Raw genomic sequence first — 20,836 nt, forward strand, 5'->3', positions numbered from 1 at the left:
CATTATTAAGAAAGGATTCAGGGCAGGCAACAGCACAGCATACACAGGAAGGGCATAATGGAGGTCCTTGGACTCCCAAGCACATCTGCCTTTGTCTCAGTTGTCCTCCATGAGGGATGTATGTGGTCATGAGAGGTGCATCTGAGAGGGCAAGGGACATCTCAGCTCAGGAAAGCCAACAGCCCTGGGGGTTCTTTCAGCTTTCATAGGCAGCTAGTAACCCAGCCCCTCTGTCTTATGTGTGTGTGTATGTGGTTTATTAGTCAACTTGTCTCTTCAAAGCTGTGTCTGTCTCCCAATCTCCTGTGTAGCTGCATATCATCAAAAATTGTTACTTATTACTCCATGAGCAGTTGTGACAATGAGATACAGGGGTTTGGTCTTATACAGGTGTCTCAGCTGAAATCTCATTTATAATCTTGAATTTGGAATAGACTTACTCCTTAAAAATCCTTTACTAAAACAAAGTAGAATTTACTGCTTACCTTGATGTGATAGGCAGAAATATGGCTCCCTGAAGATTCTTGTCTCCAGAACTTGTGATGATGTTAGCTTACCTGACCAATGGACTTTGAAGATATGGTTAGGTTAAGGATCTTGAGATAGGTTAATTATCTTGGGTATTAGGGTGGGCCCAATTTAATCACAAGGGTTTTTATAAGTGAAAGAGAAAGACAGGAGAGCCATGGTCAGAGAAAGAGATATGATAATGGAAGCAGAGGATGGAGTAATGCTATTGCTGGCTTTGCAGAAGAGGAAGTGGCCATGACCCAAAGAATGTAGGTGTCTCTAGAAGCTGGAAAAGGCAAGGAAATGAATTTACTACTAGAGCTTCCAGAAGGAAAGTACTCCTTCCATCATTCTGACTTTTGCCAATTGAGATCTATTTTGGATTTCTCACCTCCAGAATTGTAAGGTAATAAATTTGTGTTGTCTTAAGACACTGAATTTATGTAATTTGATACAGCAGCAACAGAAAACTAATATACTTGGCAAGAAGAACATTACTTCAACAGCCTTCACTGTATCTCAGAGAGAAAAGTGCAAAACTAGGATATTTATTGAGACTTTGAAGTCTGGTTTAAAGATGGGCATTTTAATGTGGGAGCTTGATTAAAATTAGGTAAGGATCATGATTTGGAATTGGTGGACACTTTAGGGCAAAGATTTTGAGGAGAGGAGTTGAAAGAGTTTTGGATCAGAGAGTTGTTTGGTGCTTTCTGTTGAAGAGCTGATCAGTTTTTCATAATGTTCCTGGACTGAACAAAACATTTATTTGAAACTTTTATTTTCCTGGGCAAGTGTTTTCTGGAATAGTAGAGTTATGCTGATGAAGACAGGAGAATAATAAAACTATGTTAATTTACTATAGACAGAAGCTGTATGGGACTATGATTTTGGTTCTCAATCGTGTTATAAGTTGTAAGGAGGATGTGATCAAATTTTCAGGTATCCTGAAGCTAGAGGAGTGGCCATAGGATCATCTGGTAATCTTTTGTTTCCCTAGGATTTTGTCTTTTTCCATGAAACTCAAATATTTCAGTAGACTACAACTAAGTTTTAGTGCATTTCTCCCAAAATGTTGAGACATTTACTTAGTTTAGGACATTCTTTTTCTTGCTTCCTGGTGTATTAGTTTTCTATTGCTGCTGTAACAAATTACCATCAATTGAATGGCTTAAACAATAAAAAAAATTTATCTCATGGTTCTGTAGGTTAGAATTTTGACACAGGGCTCACCGGGCAAAAATTAAGATGTTGATGGGGTGCATTCCTTCTAGAGGCTCTAGGAGAAAATTCATTCATTAAACTTCTATAAGACACCTGAATTCTTTGACTCAGGATCACTTTCCTCCATTTCCAACCAGCGTGACAGATTGATTCCTTCTAATACTGCCATCTCTCTGGTTCTGTGTAGCCAGGAAAGGTCCTATGCTTTTTTTTTCCCCTTTGGATGCATGGTCTGGGAATCGAACCCAGGTCTTCTGCATGGAAGGCAAGCACTCTACCACTGTACCACTGAAGGTTCTATGTGTTTAAGGACTAGTGATTAGAGGATCCTTACTGGATAATGCAAGGTAAGCGCCATATCTCATGGTCTTTAATCTTAAATGTAGCAGCAAAATCCCTTTTGCCATGTAAGGTGACATATTCACAGGTTTTAAAGATCTTTAGGGACCATTATTCTGCCTGCCACACCAGTAGTAAATCTTTTTCGCATGTAAAATCTTCCTCTACCTTTTGAGGGCACTACTTCTTTTTTACATGCTATAATATTTCCATAGGATTGATGTTCATTTTTTTCCTTTCATTTGTTTAGCAGGCTTGCTGTGTATCAGTAAGTAATGCGGGTAGTTTCTCTTTGGCCCTGTTAATATCTACTTGATTCTAGTGAAAACTTTACATCTTTAGCTGGGAGGATAATTTTTGTGTTCTGCTGCTTGTGCTGTAGAAGGCAGCTCCACTCTCTGGTTGCTGTTGTCGCCACATCTCTGCTGTTGGGTATGCAGTCAGGGTGGGAGGAAATCTCTTAACCATTTGATGACCAGTCCCTTTAGTGAAAATATTTTCAGAGACTTAAAGATTGTTGATCTACTATCTTAGTTTCAATAGCTATTCCATTTTTGTAACTTTCTTTGTTTTTAATGAATTATTTAAATGGAAGGTATGGTAGGAAAATTCACTTGATATTAGTTAGTTATTTGCTTAGCTTAGCAGTCCCTCTGGATCAATAGCTTTCTCTTTTCCATCAATATGTTCACAAACACTCCTTATATTGCCTGATTCCAAAGAAGTATGTGCTGCGGATGCTTTCCATTTCTGAGTGCTCTGGGTGGGTCTTACCTTCATGGTAATCACATTCTTTGTATGCCACGGTGATGGGAAAAATGCTATGTACCTGCCCTCTTGCTTTTAGTGTGACTTGAAAACAGATCTTCTATTATGCAGAAATATGCAGGAAAGATGCTTCCTGCTCAGGCTCATTGAACTCCCAGGTAGCAGTAGCCACTGTTTAATCACTTAATGCCCAATGTTGGGCAGATTAGGTAAAAAAAAAAAAAAATACTAAACTGTAAGGAGTTAGACAAATGTATGCTGTTGTTGCTATTTTCTATTATCATTATTACCAAAAACATTAATAATATCCATTTCTGCTTCATTCCTGCCCCAGACTCACCTTGACATCCTGGAAAAAAGCATCAACCCCAAACAGGTCTACTTCCGGCAGGAGGTTCTTTGCCAGACGTTGGGTGGGAACCCATGTCCATTGGTGACGATCACAGCCATGCCTGAGTCTAGCAGCGCTGACCATCTGGAGCAGTTTCGTGAGTAAATAAGGACCTTTCATTTTGAAGACTTCACTAAGGCTATCCTTTACAGTATTGGAAGCACTCTGTCCTTTTTAGATCAGAAACTCCAGAAAAGACTGGGGACTTGCTTATCTTTATAGAAATAAACTCCCTAATTCTTCTTGCTCTGAAACAAAGGGTACATATTTATGTCATTCTGTTGATAAAAGAAGAAAAAATGAATTGCAAGTCTTCAGGGAGATTAAATGACTTGTTGGAATTGAGAATAGTTTCCTAGTGACAGTCATTTCCTCTCCTAAAACAGAGCCATGACTCTGAGTCACATTTTCCAACCTTTCGTTCGGGGTCTTTTCTCACTATGTGAATAATGCCATTATGCTAGTCTCACAGCCAAACAAGTTTTAGAAAAGAGAGAAGTTGAGTTTTGGAGTCCTGGTTGAAAGATTCATTGATAACCTGATTACCATTTAGAGCTGAAGAGCTGAGGGTATGGAGGAGTCTCTACAATAACTGTAAAACTCACACACACGCATGCACAAACTATAAATGCCCTTTTAATGGTAGAGCCCTGAGCACAAGTGTGACTGACCTGTAGTCAACTAGCTTTTAAAAACGGCTTCTGACACCATTTCAGGCCTTGAGATAGGCAAGAGAAAACTAAAAAGAATGAGGGATATTTTGAAACACAGAGAAGCTTGGAAGATGGAGGAGGAGACTGCGGAGTAAAACCCTGGCTAATTTATCCCCAAAAGATACAGCTTTACCTGATGAAGTGCTAACTGTGTTCAGGTGACTCTTTGGCGATGCAAAATGTAATTTCTCACACCTCATCAGTAACTAACAATGGATGCTTAACAATCTGACTAATCAACAACTGATGATCCCATCTGAATTAATGAGGCTCCCAAATGTTTTAATGAATAGTAAGGGATTAAAAAATTCTCTTATGTGTTGTGTGCATTTAAGAGCAATTTCTGTAACAGTCATGGAATCCTTCACTCGGCAGATGAGCAGTGCTTAGGAGTTAAAGACTGTAATCTTTCCAGCCCAATTCTATTAAATAATTATATTCATTTAAGAAAGTGGACCATTGTAAGTGTGTGTTTCACAGGCTCAGTTTCTAAAGGGAAGAGGAACAGAACTACAATGTGTAACTTGACACGGAAGTGCCTCAGTTTTTATATTTTTGTTTAGGCCGACATTGGTGCTTTTTTGATATTATAGTAACTACAGAGGCCATTCTTACTTGAAGGAGAAGGCTTGAAACATGGTGATGGCCCCTGAACACTTTGGTACTCCAGAAAGTAGTTTAATTAAAAAAGAAAATAAGAAAAGATCTCTAAGTCGACCCTTATATAAATCCTTTCCCTTTTGCTCTTTGGCAGAATGGACTTGCAAATTACAATCACTGAGCAGTGTCCCAAGGAAGCTGGGGTTCTGCCCTGGTGGAAGGATTAATGGGGGCAGTTTCATGGGTGAACATGTCCTCTATGCAGCTACCCAGGTCCCACACTCAGAAGGGTCTCACATTTCGTGTAGTGCTCTGCTGGCACCATATTAAAATTCTTAAAATAATTTGAACAAGGGGCCCAGTTTTCATTTTGCCATGAGCTCCCCAAATTATGTGGCTTGTCCTAGGACTACTCTAAGGTCATGTAGCAAATAAAGTCTGTTTTCTTTCCATGCTGTCTTTCCAAGCCATGCAAGAAGACTTCCAACCTACTTCGCCTGCTTATTGAAATCTAGTGGCAGTTTCAGGATTCCCTGTTTTAGAGATGAGGAGAGTAAGGCTCAGGCAAGTTAAATGTCATGGTCAGAGGTGGTACCAGATTTCCATCCTTCTTATTCTGACTCTGGAATCCATGCACACAACCAGCGTGCACACATAGTCACTTTAACCCATATCAGCATTCCGGCTTAACTCTTTGAGCCATAACTTCCCCTCTTCCCTGCTTTGTGTCATCAAATTTTATTAGAGTTTAGCTTAGTTTTTAAAGCAGCTCATGCTAAGTGACCACAAATATACACATTACCTTCTCACTACTCACAGGGAATTTTTTATTTTTCTTTCCTAACCCGGTGGAAGCATTTCTATGGTGTTTCGGGCACTGTAGCAGGAAGGAGGAGGAGTAGATTCTTTTGGCCGGAGGGCCTTTCCTCAGTCCCTCTTATCCCAATTCTGAGCTGTGATTGCATGGCTAGGGCCTCTGTGCTGGGAGTACAGGCTCAGATGTGCTACGTTAAAAAAACAAAAATAAAAACAAAAACAAAAAAGTTTCTTGGCAGGTTGGAATTTATACCTGTTGCCTCTTTTCGAAAAGAAAAAACAAACAAACAAAACAAACACAAAAAACAGCATAATAAAACACCATCTCATCTCTAAAATCCAATTAAGCATGTCTGTAAATCAGAAATAAAACCACTTAACTCCCTTTGAACCACAGAATGTAATCTATTAACTTAGAGAGAAAACAGAAAATTAGCCAGCAACTCCTTTCAGGTAAGCTTAAATTGTTTTTACCTGCTGTGGTAGTTAGGTTCAGTCGTCAACTTGGCCAGGTGAAGGTACCTAGTTCTGCTGCTGTGGACATGAGCCAATGGTACGTGAACCTCATCTGTTGCTCATTACATCTGCAGTCGGCTAGCAGGTATGCCTGCTGCAATGAATATTTGATTTAATTGGCTGGTGCTTAAATGAGAGAGCTCAATGTAGCACAGCCCAAGCAGCTTAACAGCTCAGCCCAGACCTTTAGAGGTGCAGAAAGGAATCACCCCAGGGAAAATTGTTGGAACCCAGAGGCCTGGAGAGAAGGCCGGCAGAGATCACCCTGTGCCTTCCTGTAAGAAAGAACCTCTGTTGAAAGTTAGCTGCCTTTCCTCTGAGGAACTAATGAAATAAATCCCCTTTGATCAAAAGCCAATCTGTTTCTGGTGTGTTGTATTCCAGCAGCTAGCAAACTAGAACAGATTTGGTACCGGAGAGTGGGGTGCTACTGCGGTTTGCAAATACCAGATATGTTGGAACAGTTTTTTGGATGACTAAGGGGAAGATATTGGAGGAACTGTGAAGAGAATGATGGAGAAGTCCTGGAGTGCTTGAAGAGACTGTTGGTGTAAACTAAACTATTGCCAATCTGAGGGGGGGACCCAAAAGGAACAAGTTGGAGTTTGCAGTGTGAGAACCATGAAAGCTCAGGTCTGAAGCTAAGAAACCCCAGCCAGGAGAGTGGCCATATACATGGAGAGGGTGAGTTTGCCCTGAGGGCAGAGGATGAGTCTCCCATATCATTGTAGTGGAAGAGTTGTGCCATCTCAGGCCTTTAAGAAGGTACAGCATGCTCCTTGGGGACTGGGGAGAGCCTGGCTGCCACCACATGGAGGGGTTGAGCATGTGCCCCGGAAATGACAGAAAGCCCAGGTGTGGCCCTGATGCCTGGAGGGAGTGGAGCTGAGAAAAAGGTGATCGCCTCAATGTTCCCTGAGGTTGATTTGGAAAGAGGTAGGCTACTTCATAGGCCCTTGGAAAGGCTGAGACTGCCACTTTTTAAAGATGAAGGATAAATGACTTTCAGACTTTGAAATCCAATGGTGTTTACCCTGCAGGTTTTCCTTCCAATTTCTCCTTATGGATCCTGTGACTGTCCCTCCTTTGCATGTTTTGAGATTCATAGGTCCACAGCCAGAAGAGAATTTGTGCCATTTTAATATCGTTTAAGGTGATGCATATAGTTGCCAAGTTGACAAGGGGTGGACATGTGGTAGTTAGGTTCAGTTGTCAACTTGGCCAGGTGAAGGTACATAGTTCTGTTCCTGTGGACATGAGCCAATGGTACCTGAACCTCATCTGTTGCTTATTACCTCTGCAGTCAGCTAGGAGGTATGCCTGCTGCAATGAATGTTTGATTTAATTGGCTGGTGCTTAAATGAGAGAGCTCAACGTAGTTCTTCCCAAGATCTGGGTTTCAGAGAGTCTTCCAAAAGAATTTATTTGCTTTGATTTATTTTTTAAATTTATTTCCTTTCAAATAAGTTATTTTCAGGAAACATTTCCTGAAAACATTACTTCCTCAGTATGTTTTCAGTTCAGTAGTAGCCAGATTTGTCCAGTGTATACTTTATCACTATTTGAAGTTAAGGACAGTGTATTCTCACAGTGCTCCAAAGAGAGAAGACTCACATCTTGAGATTTGAGGCCTCAGAGCCCAGATGCTCAAAGAGTAAAGTCACTCTGCCTTTGGCAGTGGAATGATGAACAGGGAAGTGCTTTGAGAATTTTTTATTGAAGACTTGATGGAAGAGACAGGCTTAAAGAGAAATTGGTGACAAAAGAGGAGTATTTACAAAATAATAAACAGCTCATCCTAGATCAGAGACTCTTAGGGATAGAGGAAGCATTGGGCAATCAGGAAGTCCAGGCCCTTCCTAACTGGTAGGACTTGGGATGTCAAAGGAGCTCAGGATGTCTGAGATTTGCATAAAAGAGAGATTGAGAGATAGAACCCAACCAACTGGGACAAAGTCTATCAGGTTGGAACAGAAGCTGTCAGATGAGCAGGTTTTGGGAAAAGGTTTGATAAGTTAGATCTACTCAGGATATTTTTTCTGCTATTTTCTGAGAATGTTCTGTTACTTTTTTGGTTAATGGTATACTGGTATAATTACAAATAGGTTCAATTCTTTAGCACATTATATGTTAATAGGTACTTTGATTAGCAGGCCCTTTGAATATGTGACTTTCCAGCAGAGAATTGAGAAGTTACATTTTGTTTAAGCGTGTATGCTCTTCAGGAATGTGGTGTGTGTGTGTGCGCCCGTGTGTGATCTGCTTTCTTGATTTGGAACTGAGAAGATGTTGAACTTCAATACAACTAGAGAGCAATTCTGACTGCAAAGAAGGCCTTGAGGATCATTATTTTCCCTAAGTCCTGTGGAAGTGTGAGTGGTTCTACCCCTTCCAAGGCTCGGTCATTTCCCAAAGCATGTCAGCTTTCTACTCCTTCCTGCACAGAATGTGCTGCATTTGTGTGGAAGTTAGTCTTACTCATGACCTGTGGGCCTTCCTATCCTTGTGTGATGGTTAGCTTATTCTAAAAGTGATTTCCAAGTATGAGTCTTTAAAGATCCTTTTATACTAGATTGGTTGCTAAGCAGGCCAGAGGAAGCCCAGTGAAAACTGGAGACCGTCTCTTGGTCACTGAATTGCTTTGAAACTTCATTGAACTCGAGAAACTTTTCTGCTTTGATAATTTCGGTTTATGCTCATCTGGGTTGTTGTTTGGGGCCAACTCTCACAATGAGTTGGAATATGGAATGGTTAAGAAGTTCTGCTTTCACTTGCCCTCTCCCTCATATAGATTTATCTCATAGACTTGTGAGGATGATTTGTTGTCTTACATTGGACACATTCACTGAAAGAATCATTAAATGAACTAATATGTACAAAAGTGTTTTATAAATTCTGAACTTCAGTGCAAATGCTAATTTTAGCAAATGGTTAAGAATGTTGGCTCTAGTATCAAACTAACAATGTGCCTTGGATAAGTTATTTAAACTTTTTGTGCCTCATGTTTCCTCAGTTATAAGGATAAAGTGTGAGGAGCCAATGAGACAACAAAGGAAAGCACCTAAAGCAGTGCCTGGCCCATAGGTAGTTCTCTGTGAATGTTAGCTGTGGTTATCATTATCATACAATTATTAACTAATGTAAGAGAAGCTTAAAAACCAACAAGCAGGAGGACTGGCATATAAACCAGTAATTCCGACAAGGCTAGATATGGATACTCAAGAAGGCATAATCAAAGCCCTATGGACCCTTTTACGTCTACCCCAGGATAAGGGTTTAGGGGTGGGCAGATTTCATGCACAGAAGAGATGATGTTTTATATTAGCCTGAACCATGCAGTGAGGAAAGAGGAGAGAAAAATGACTTTGAAAGATATTTCTTAGTACCATAAAAAAAAATGTTCTGCACTGCTTGGCATATGTGGTAGATAGTAATCAAAAAGGCTACTATCAGTTCTTTATCTCTCTGTATTTGCATGCCACTTTTTACATTAGAGGTAGAGATTGTTTTCTTCTCACTTGAATCTGAGTTGGCTATGTGATTTTCTTTAACCAACAGAATGTGCTAGAAGTGAAGCTGTGGAAATTCTGGGATTAACCTTTAATAGGACTTGTGTTTGTTCCTCCCTCTTGGATAGTAGCTGTCATATAAGAACAACTGTTTTGAGACTGCCATGCTGTGAGAAAGCAACAAGAGGAAGGAAAGAGAGAGAAATACATGCTTGCTAGTCCTAGCTACTCTAATAATCTCAGCTAAATCCCAGATGTATGACTGAAGAAGCCATTTGGATGTTCCAATCCTTGGTAGATACCACATGGAACAAAAGAACCACCCAACTGAACGTAGCCCACATTGCAAAATCATGATAAACAATAAATTGTTTCAAGCTATATGTACAAAAGTATTTTATAAATTCTGAACTTCAGTACAAATGCGAGTTTTAGCAAATGGTTTATAACTTGTTAAGCAACAACAGAACACTGAGAAGCTTGGGACCTGCTCTGTACAGGTAAATTGGTAGTAATAAAGGATTCAGTTATTTTGTTATGACTCTTTTTTTTTTTGCATGGGCAGGCACTAGGAATTGAACCTGGGTCTCTGGCATGGCAGGTGAGAATTCTACCACTGAGCCACCATGGCCTGCCCTGTTATGACTCTTCTTGATGTACTAGGAAAGGAGTCAAACCTAGAAGTGGTCCACAGTCCTGGGCTCTCCCTTCTGTTGCTCACAGAAAAAGGAGGTGCAAATCTAGCTTTGTCATGAGTGAAATCAAATTTATTAGCTGCAAATAGTCTTTAAATAAGTGTGAGAATAAGGGGATAACATTCCTCTATCAGAGTAATAGGAGATCTGAAGCTATTGGAGGGACTCTATTTTTTAGGCTTTTAGTCCCATCCATACTTTGAAAACCAGAGCTATGTAATTAAGGACCAGTGGCATTCCAGCTAGGAATCCAAGTATATTCAAATTCTACCTTTCCATACAAAAAGTGAAAATCAAAGCCCCACTTTGTTATTAATTATTGAGCTCTGGAAAAGCTTGTTAGAGCACCCTGCTTTGGCCCAAAGGATCAACCAGGACTTCTTTTCCTTAAATGGAAAACCTGAATGGAGAAGGGACTTTAAGAAATGACTGCCACAACTACCTTGGGCAGGGCTTGAGCTGGTTTATTAGCCCTCCACATGGTCAGGAAACAGCAAACAGAGAGAGGGAGCAAATAGTTAGACCCTGGCTCAACCTATCCTCCAAGCTGCATAGGTGAGGAGACGTGGAGGAGAAGAAATGCTCCATGTCCCTGACTATTTTAGGCTCATCATTGCTCCCTCAACACCCCAGGTTATTGTGGCATCATCAGCTTTAGGTGGACAGACTACTTAGATTAGCATTATTCCTCCTTTGGTTGGAGGTGAAGCCTTATTGGAGGAAGATGAATAGAATCAGCCCTGATGGGTGTGGGGAGCACTTCCCACCCACTCTTCTTCCTCCATCATTTCTATCTCTGGTGAAAAAGTTATAGTTGAGAGTTTCTGAAAATAAGGGATGTTGCTGGAACATAGTTTCATTAATGAAGTCATCCCTATGCCCACCCATAGTCTTTCAACAGATATTTTCCTACCTTTTCTCCTTTCTCTTGTATTTTCCCTTCTTCCTTTGGTTTCACTTTTGACAGTTGAGAACTGACTCTCACATGTTATCTTACTTGCTCTTCCTAAGGACCCTAATGATTATGGCAAAGTGCCAACTGTCTCCATTATGCGGATGAGAAATGTAAGGACCCCTGAAGGTCAATAACCAGTGGGGGCCACAAGGTAGAAAGTGGTCACTAAGAAATGAGACCCCAGCTCTCTATCCCACATTTCTGAGATCTCTTTCCTGCTAAGTTCTGCCTGGCACCAGAAACTCCTAGAAATGTACACAAGTGAAAGACTGCTTATTAAATACCACCATCATCTTGTTAACTTTTCCATTTTCTCCTCATTTCCACCATAGCCCTATACTCTAAATTATCATTTTAGCCCATAAAAAAATTTGTTCCCTTTTTTTGTGTGGGGAGCTACATCTTGGTGATGGGTATTTCTTTTTTCAAGAGCTTTTTTGGTAATTTTTCCTCTTTGGACATCTATCTTTTCAGACCACTGCAACAATACTACCCTGTCTTCAAAGTTACGAGAGAGCAGAAACTAATTTGTGGGACTTTTCCAAAGGAAAATGTCATTCTCTTAGAAACTCTCCTTCTCCAAATGAATAGTCACTGACTGACTCACTGACTAGTGAGAAGCCAAGGCAAAAACAAAGGTAGATGGGAGGGGGTGGATCTGCTATTTTTGCGATCTGAGACACCTCCACTCTGCATTTATTATAACTTAAAAGAGCAGAGCATAACCTTTACAAGTCTCTGGAGGTGAGGTAATCTCACTCCATTGCCACGGTCTCCTATTGCTCACACACTGTTCTTTCCAGGGGATCTCGGGTTGGGGGAAGCAGGAGGTTGCATTTGCAGTTGTTAAAGAATACCTCTCTCTCTTTTCTTTTCCTTAAAAATATTCTTACAAAGTAACATTCTATTCAGCCTGCCATTATGCTAAAAGCTTTTCCTTGGAAGACAATAGCTGTTCTCAGAAAAAAGATTTACATGGGTCCCAAGGGTGTAATGAGCTACTCGCTGCACCTGCCGGGGGTTGGGAGTTGTCACTTGGAAGTGGTTTTAAATTAGAATGAAGTGGAAAAATACACAGTTACAGAATTCCCCTTTTGGCTTCTTTGAAAATCATTTTCCATCCTCTGTGGCCTTTGTCTCTTTTTGAGACACCTGATCAGGTATGAGGAACAGAGCTTTTCGATAAGGAGAGCTGGAGGTGTCAATAGTGGCCCAGGTGAAATAGAAGCTCAAATGAAGTGAAAAATCTCTCGCCTGGAAATTTCTGATTCTTTGCCTTCTGTAGGCAGATGAGGCCAAATATTATTATGGGTTGACTGAATTTTAGAGTTCGAAAATCCATAAAGACTATTGAGCCTGGATTTCTCAGTTGCTGGAGAGGAGACATAAACTGACCTGTCGAGTCTGTTTGGCTAGCTAGTAGCAGAGGCTACTCAAGACCTTGGGCCTCTAGTCTCCTGGTTAAGTCATCTTTTTTTTTTCTATAAAGTGCTGTTTCTGACAAATATTACAACAGAAAAATATCTAAAAGGGCATAGAGACATCTCTCTATGGAAATCTTTAATAAAAGGAGTTAAAATTACAGTAACTGAACTATGCCCTTTTCTTGCCTTGGGATTCCATCTCTTCAGGCAACCAAGGCTATGTACCATGGTAGACATTAGAAATACAAAGATAAATGATATTTAGTCCCTGTCTTTGAGGCATTCACAATCTACAGGGAGAGAGAGAAGAGAGAGTGTATGTGTGTGTATGTGTGTGTGTGTGAGAGAGAGAGAGAGAGAGAGAGAGAAAGAAAATAGCTCATGTGAACAGATCATTATGATACAGCAAGTTATACTAGGGCCTAAAGTGCAGTGGAGGTGCAGAGAAGGGAACCTCTATCTGCATAGTGAAGTCAAAGGGAGACTCATCCACGAGAGAACTCTGTATTAAGCCCATGCACATCATGGCCCTTTATTGCCACGGCTTTGCTTTGAAAAAACCTCAGTCAGGATTCCAAAACAATATGAATAATGATTTGAATCTTTCTTAAGAAGACACAAAAGGGGTGTATATTTATAAAACATGTAAACCACCTTAAATTTGTTTTTTCTCACTATTCTCACTGTTATTAATCTGCACTCACATAATAGTGACATACAATAATCCTGCCTTCTTTCAATATAAACTCTCAAAACTCTAAGACATTTTGACCTACTGACTTTCTCCTTTCTCCTTCCCATTTTGGCCTGGTCACTTCAACAAAAGGAAGGCCAAGAATTCCTCTATTCAAGGTGGTTGGAAAGGGTAGGGAAGACTGTACCAAATCTTACAGTTTCACATCTTTCCTTATATCCTATCACAAAAAATATTTTATAACTATATATTTTTTCTTCCTTTTTTTTATAACATGGGCAGGCACCAGGAATTGAACTGGGTCTTTGGCATGTGTCATGGTTAGGTTCATGTGTCAACTTGACCAAGTGGTGGTACCTGTTTGGTTGGGCAAGTAGTGTCCTCATTGCAACAGTCTGTCTGTTGCAATGAGGACATTTCATAGAATTAAATCATGATCATGTCAGCTACATCCGCAGCTGACTACATTTGTAATCAGCCAAAGGAGAGTATCTTCTGCAATGAGTAATGCTTAATCTGATCCTGGAAGCCTTTTAAGAAGCATTCAGAAGAGACAGGCTCTTCCTGTCTCGGCTGGTGAGCCTGTCCTGTGGAGTTCGTCCCGAACCTCCATCGGAATCGTCAGCTTCACAGCCTGCCCTGTGGATTTTGGACTGCATTCCCATGACCACATGAGACACTTTTATAAATATTATATTTGTGTGTGTTCCCTGTTGATTCCGTTTCTCTAGAGAACCCTAACTAATACAGCATGGCAGGCAAGAGCTCTGCCTGCTGAGCCACTGTGGCCTGCCCTAAAAAAAAAAATTTTACTCTTTCAAACATTTTACATAATAACTATTATAGTTTGCTAGCTGCTAGAGTGCAATATACCAGGAATGGAATGGCTTTTTAAAAGGGGAATTTAATAAGTTGTTAGTTTACAGTTCTAAGGCTGAGAAAATGTCCCAATTAAAACAAGTCTATAGAAATGTCCAATCAAAGGAATTGTCCAATCAAAGGCATCCAGGGAAAGATACCTTGGTTCAAGAAGGCCGATGAAGTTCAGGGTTTCTGTCTTATCTGGAAGGGTACATGGCAAACACGGGATCATCTGCTAGCTGCTTCTTCTGGCTTCTTGTTTCATTAAGCTCCCTGGGAGAAAATTTCCTTCCTCATCTCCAAAGGTTGTTGGCTAGTGGACTCTGCTTCTTGTGACTATGTCGTTCTGCTCTGCTCTCTCTTAATCTCTACCTTTCTCCAAAATTTTCCTCTTTTACAGGATTTCAGTAAACTAATCAAGACCCACCCAAATGGGTGGAGACATGCCTCCACCTAATCCAGTTTAACAAACACTCTTGATTGAATCACATCTCCAGGGGGATGATCTAATTACAATTTCAAGCATACAATACTGAACAGGGATTAGAAGAAACAGCTGCCTTTACAAAATGGGATTAGGATTAAAACATGGCTTTTCTAGGGTACATACATCATTTTAAACCAGCACAATAATATTTGGTCTTCACAGTTGCCTTATAAGTTGAAGAAGAAAAAAATTATCCCCCAAGAAACTAAGATTCAGTGTAAATGCCCTTTGATATATGTCTTGAAGTCAGACTTCTGTAGGCAGAGAAATGGGGTGTCAAGAAAAAAGAATATGTGTAGTGGCAGAGGCTGGGAGTCCTGAACATGATGCTGTGCAAGTCTCAGGGGCCAGGACTATAGTATTGTAGACTGAATATGGGAGCAGAAGAGGAGGTAGAAAAAGTGTATTAGGCTAGCTGAAAAAGGATCTTACTTTTCACTTTAAGGAGTTTCTCCTGGAGGCACTGTCAAGCTAGTAGGGCATTTTAAAAATCAATAGAATGACAAGAGTAGATTAATTGGAGGAAGATTTTGTGGCAATAATGTGAGGGAAATTTTGGAGTGAGGAGAGTAGTGGTCACATGGAGCTCAGCATAGGGTAGTTCTTAAGCATTTGGACCCTCGATTCAGACTCCTTTGGGTTCAGACTTGGCTCTGCTGTTTATTACCTTTGGGACCTTGGAAAATATTCTTAAACACTCTGTGTCTTGGGTTCCCCATTTATAAATTGGGAATAATAATGGGACCTTCTTCATGGGGCTAACTGAAGACTATAAAGAGCTTAGGACAGTGACTGGCACTTAATGAATTTTCAAGAAATGTTAACAATTGTTATTCATCTGTATGGGTGATGAGGTTCCAAAGGAAGATGAGTCTAGGGAAATGGGAGAGAAGTGTCTGAATTCAGGAGATGTTTTCAAGTTAGAAGTGAGAAGCCTTGGTTCTGGTTGGGAGGAGGGGTGAAAGAAAAGAAGTGAAATATTTCTACTTTGATAGCTGGGTGGTTTAATGCAAATGAAAGAATATATGAGAAAGACTGTTGGGGATGAATAATGAATTCAGATTTGGATCTGTTTATTTTCAGGTGACTGTAAATTATGTAAAAGCATAATTAGAAAACAAATATGCTATAAAACATAATCTATTTCCAAAGGAAATAGTACAAATTTTGTATTACCTGAGTAATTTTTTTTAATTAGCAAGGATACTAAAAGTTGATTATATATGGTTATTGCAGCAGAAACATGCAATACATTTCATCAGAATCAATCCCAGACCTTTCTCTTGCATAAATTGTTCATAAATATAATAACATATCTTTTGAGGTAATTAACTATTTACAAAGTGTTTATATACAATTAATTGTTCCTCACAACAGCCCTGTGAGGTAAGGAATAAAATGAATTACATTTATCATCCCCATTTTTACATGATGAAATTGAGGCCCAGAGAAATAAGTAAGAGCTAGAGACAGATTATATCCCAAACTGAACTGTAAGTGCATGACTAACTGCGGTATTCTACTGCCTCTGTGGCTGTGCAATAATGAGACAAAATTGTTTACTTTCTAGATGCAATTCCCTTTAAGCACGTAATATGTTCTAGGCTACTTCTATGTTTGAGTACACACGAAGTCATATTAACATTAATAAACCTTGTAATTTTAGTAAAATCTAAATTTTATTGTCTCTATGAGATTCTATATGCCTTTTCCACCTGTATTGTCACTTAACTCTTTAACCACACTAGCTTTCTTTCTATTCTTTGAACACGGCAAACTTACTACTTCCTCTGGGCCTGTGCATTTGCTGCTCTTTCTGAGTGAACGCTTTTCCTCTATAACTTTGTAGGGTGACTTCTTTTCATAAATTATTCTAGCCCAGATTGAGGAAGCCTTCCTGGACCACCATAGCCAATGTTGTCACTCCACCAGTCTCTTTATCACCTGACTTTGCTTAATCTTCTTCCTACCAACCTATTATGAGCTCCATGAGAGTACAGGCTATATGCAATTTCTTTTCATCAATTGTGTCTCTTATAGCTAACAAAGTCCCTGCACAAAACAGCTTGTTCAATAAATATTTTTTGAACACATAAATGAAATCCCTGTACCTTTTCTTGTTCCCATTCACAATGTAGGATCTTTAACCTATCTTGAAAATTCCTCTTTCCTGGATATTTCTTGGGGTCCCCAATGGTAGCATCAAAAGTGCTCAGAAAGCAGGCCATGGGCTGCATTTACCACCCATGGGCCACTCTGTTCTTCCCTAACTGTTGGACTTCTCGGTGGATGCCTACTGTTCTTGCAGTTGCTGGAAAGACTCTTGACACCATCTGTATTAATTAGGGTTCTCTAGAGAAACAGAATCAATGGGGAACACTTGCAAATATAAAATTTATAAAAGTGTCTTACGTGACCATAGGAGTGCAGAGTCCAAAATCTGCAGGGCAGTCTGTGAAGCCGACGACTCTGATGGAGGGTCGGACGAACTCCACAGGAGAGGCTTGCCAGCCAAAGCAGGAATAGAGCCTGTCTCTTCTGAATCCTCCTTAAAAGGCTTCCTGTGATTAGATTAAGCATCATTCATTGCAGAAGACACTCCCTTTTGGCTCATTACAAATGGAATCAGCTGTGGATGCAACTGCCGTGGCCATGATCTAATTCTATGAAATGTCCTCATTGCAACAGACAGCCCAGCACTTGCCCAACCAGACAAACAAGTATCGCAACTTGGCCAAGTTGACACATGAACCTGACCATGACACCATCATTGCTGGGTTTCCAAAGAGTTGCTGCATTCCATGTCAAGATGGGGGAATAACTCTCTCCAAAACTCTGTGCCACACATCAACATCCTGGCTTTTGAGGCTCCCTGAGCTTCCCTTGAAGATAGCTGGGTAGAGACCATATGGCAACCATGCCTCCATCATCAGATGCCTTGTTCTCAGGGTCCCTGTGCCTAAAACCCCAAAATCTAACGAAGACACCTCATATGTTTTCCAGCCCCAAATGTGAAGGCTTGCATACTTATTGACACATGCTCTGAGGAGTAGGTCATCACCACTCTGACAGTATCAAAAACAGTCAATCTCAGAATATTAGACTGTTTAAATCAGATGATACCACACTCTTGACTATATGCCAGTTTGGTTGTGTGAAGTGATGTTACACTATGATTTTAATAAACATTTCCCTTATGACTAATGCCATTAAGCATCTTCTCATATGCTTAGGAACCTATGTATTTTCTTTTCTGAAGTACCTATTTTATCTCAATTCCTTGAAATGTCATTTTTCTACTGGGTAGTTATACTTATTCAGTATAGATTATAGGTGTTGCAGATATCTTCTTCTGTGACTTACCATTTCATGTTGTATAAAATGTCTTTGGATAAACCAAATCATTTAATTTTAATGTGGGGTTGTACTTAATTTTTTTATGGTTTGGACCTTTTGTTTCCTGTTCAAGAAATCATTTCCTCCTGGAGATATTAAATATATTTTCTTATATTGTCTTCTAAAAATTGTATATATCTGTCTATTGCATGTAAGCCTTTAAAACTTCCGTAGGCCAATTTTTTTTTAAATAAATGATCTACGGTAGTAATCCAATTTCATTCTTACTTTCTCTTCATATAAATTATCAGTTGTTTCAGAGCTCTTTATATAAAAGTTCATCCTTTCTCATTGATCTCCACTATTAAAAATCATGTTCCCATAGGTATTTGAGTTCTCTATAATCTGTCAGTGGTCAATTAGTCTATCCATGTGTCAATTCCATAGTGTTTTAGTTGTTATTTTTATAGTTTGATAATGGATAATGAGCCTTAATGTTTGATAGCAAAAGCATCCCCAAATTCTTGTTCAAAATGATCTTCGCTTATTTTGGAGTTATAATCTTCCATATATATTTTAGAATCAGTCTGTTAAATTTGTGAAAAACACTTTGGGGTCTTATTGGAATTGCCTTGACACTATATACCAATTTGGGAACTATTTATATTTTTAAGAAATAAGTCTTTCTATCCAAGAACATGACTTGTCTCTCTGTCTATATAGTTTATAATTTTCTCCATAATGGTTTTGCCCATGTGTTTTAGGTTTATTCTTACTATAAATACCAGGAGGTTAACATTTATATATATGCTTTAATTAAAAACTGTTTTCCAATGGATTATAATTGTTCAGAAATAAAATTGTGTGTATTGGATTTTTTTTTTTGCATAAGCAGGTAGAAAATTTATTGAGAACATGTGAGAGGACATTCTTGCAAAGACAGAGGTGAGGAGGGCAAGAGGCCTGTATATTGGATTTTTATTCAGAAACTTTGTGTGCCTCTTTAATTAATCAAAATATTGCATATCTAAATTCTTGTGGGCTTTTTTATTTATTTAGACAATGTATCATATCCTATTTTCTTCTAGGGCACTCACTAACAACTTCACTATAATATTAGATGCTCTTTAATATAGTTTTTGACTTCTTATTGATTAATCTTGTTTTTGTTTATTTTATCAGTCTTTACATAGAGACATTTTTGGACTTTTTTCATCTTCTGTATTTTGTTTGTCTTTTATTGATTCTGCTTTTATTCTTAATATTTCCTTCTATCTACTTTTTTGGATTTATTTTGCTTGGGTTTTCAATCTCTTTACTTGAATACTTGGTTTGCTAGGCTTCAATCTAAGTTAATGCAAATTTCTCTAAGTCCTTCTTTAGCTGCATTCCGCACATTTTTATAATTTTCAATTTTCGATGATTTGATTCATGAGTTTTAAAAGTGAATTTAAACTTTTCAAGTATATGATAATTTTCACTTATTTTCTTAATTTCAAATTATAAACTAATTGCAGTTTAGTTAGAGAATGTGGATGTCTGCTCTATGACTTAGTGCATAGTCACTTTTTATAAATATTTCGTATGTTTAAAATAAATGTGCATTTTCCAGTTGTTATGTGCAGTGCTCTTTATGTATCCTTTAGATTAAACATGTTATTTTTGCTGTTCAAATCTTCAGTTATTTTTATTTTTTTACTGCCTATTCTATTAATTTCTTAGAGAGTAGTGTTAAATTTGGCACTACAGTAGTTGAATTGTAAATCAATATATTTTTTATTTTATATGTTTTGAGGCCTCATTTTAGGTTCATGCAAATTTAGGATTTTTATATCTTCTTGCTATATTGAAATTTAAGTAATGACCCTCTTTATCTCAGACAATGATGCTGACTCAATGTCTATGTTGTCTGCTGGTAATGAAGTTTTGCCAGGTTTCTTTTAGTTGGTATTTGTCTGATACATCTTTTTCTGTTTTTCGACTTTCAGCCATTCTTATGTTTCATCTGTAGCTGTGTCTTTTTGTGAAAAGCATATAGTGGGGATTAAAAAAAAATTCCCTCTGACAGACTTTGTCACTGTGGAGCATCTAAACTGTTCATGTTTGTGTTATTATTATTATTATATTTAGATTTACACACAATCCTATTGAGGTTTTTCTGTTTGTTCTGATTTTTACTTTTTCTTTTTTCTATTTCTTTTTAACTTCTTTTAGATTGTTCCTCCTCCTGTTTCTCATTCGCCACTGACCCCCCAACTTGTATTTGGAAGTTATGTGGTGTATGTCTGTTCTTTAAGTGGTTACATAATTAATATGACAAAATTTAAATAAAATATATTTGAACTGCCTCTTGAATAATTCATGGGCCTTGGGCTGCTATAACTAAAATTACTCCCTCCAAACTCATGTGTTATTTTTGTCTTGTATTATAACTCTATGCTGTTTCCTTCTCCAATAACATCATTAATGCATTTTTATACAGCCAATGTTTATATAGATTGTGTTAACCAAATCTTGTTTGTCATATCTTCTTGCTTCCTGAATCTTTCTACTGTCCTTTTCTTCTCTTGAAGAAGGAAATAATTAAAAATTTCCTTTAATTTCTGTGTTTTGGTGCTATCTGCTTTATTTTTGTTTTTTCAAAATGTACATTTATTTTGCTTATTCCCTAGAAATAGTTTTACCTTGTGTCATCATGGATAATTTTTTCTCTACATATTTAAATTTTTTATTCCACTCTGTTTTGACTCACAGTGTTGTTGTTCATTAGTTAACTATTAGTCTGATTGCCATTCTTTTGTAGGAGACTCACTTTTCTAGATTTTAAGCTTTTTTTTCTTTGCTGTTTTGCAGACTCTTTACAATGGTCTAGGTAGGGATTTCTTTTTACTTTTCTTGGATTTTGTAGGCTTCCTGGATCTGAAGATGGCTGATTTTCGATCTTTTGGTGAAATTATCTCTGAATATTTCCTCTTCCCCATTTTTCAAAATTTATTTTCCT

The 20,836-nt window shown here is 38.5% G+C and overlaps 1 protein-coding gene across 4 annotated transcripts in view; it reads left to right on the plus strand.

Annotated features, from left to right (window-relative positions):
• The window catches only part of AGBL1 (AGBL carboxypeptidase 1), an 872,209-nt gene that overhangs the window by 179,763 nt on the left and 671,610 nt on the right, over positions 1 to 20,836 (plus strand). For all 4 annotated transcript variants that reach the window (XM_077124136.1, XM_077124138.1, XM_077124137.1 and 1 more), the window contains one exon: positions 3,173 to 3,326. In XM_077124136.1, coding sequence (XP_076980251.1) covers positions 3,173 to 3,326 — 154 coding nt within the window. The remainder of the gene's footprint in view (positions 1 to 3,172; positions 3,327 to 20,836) is intronic.

Source organism: Tamandua tetradactyla, chromosome 12 (genome assembly GCF_023851605.1).
Source record: "Tamandua tetradactyla isolate mTamTet1 chromosome 12, mTamTet1.pri, whole genome shotgun sequence".
Taxonomy (NCBI): Eukaryota; Metazoa; Chordata; class Mammalia; order Pilosa; family Myrmecophagidae; genus Tamandua; species Tamandua tetradactyla.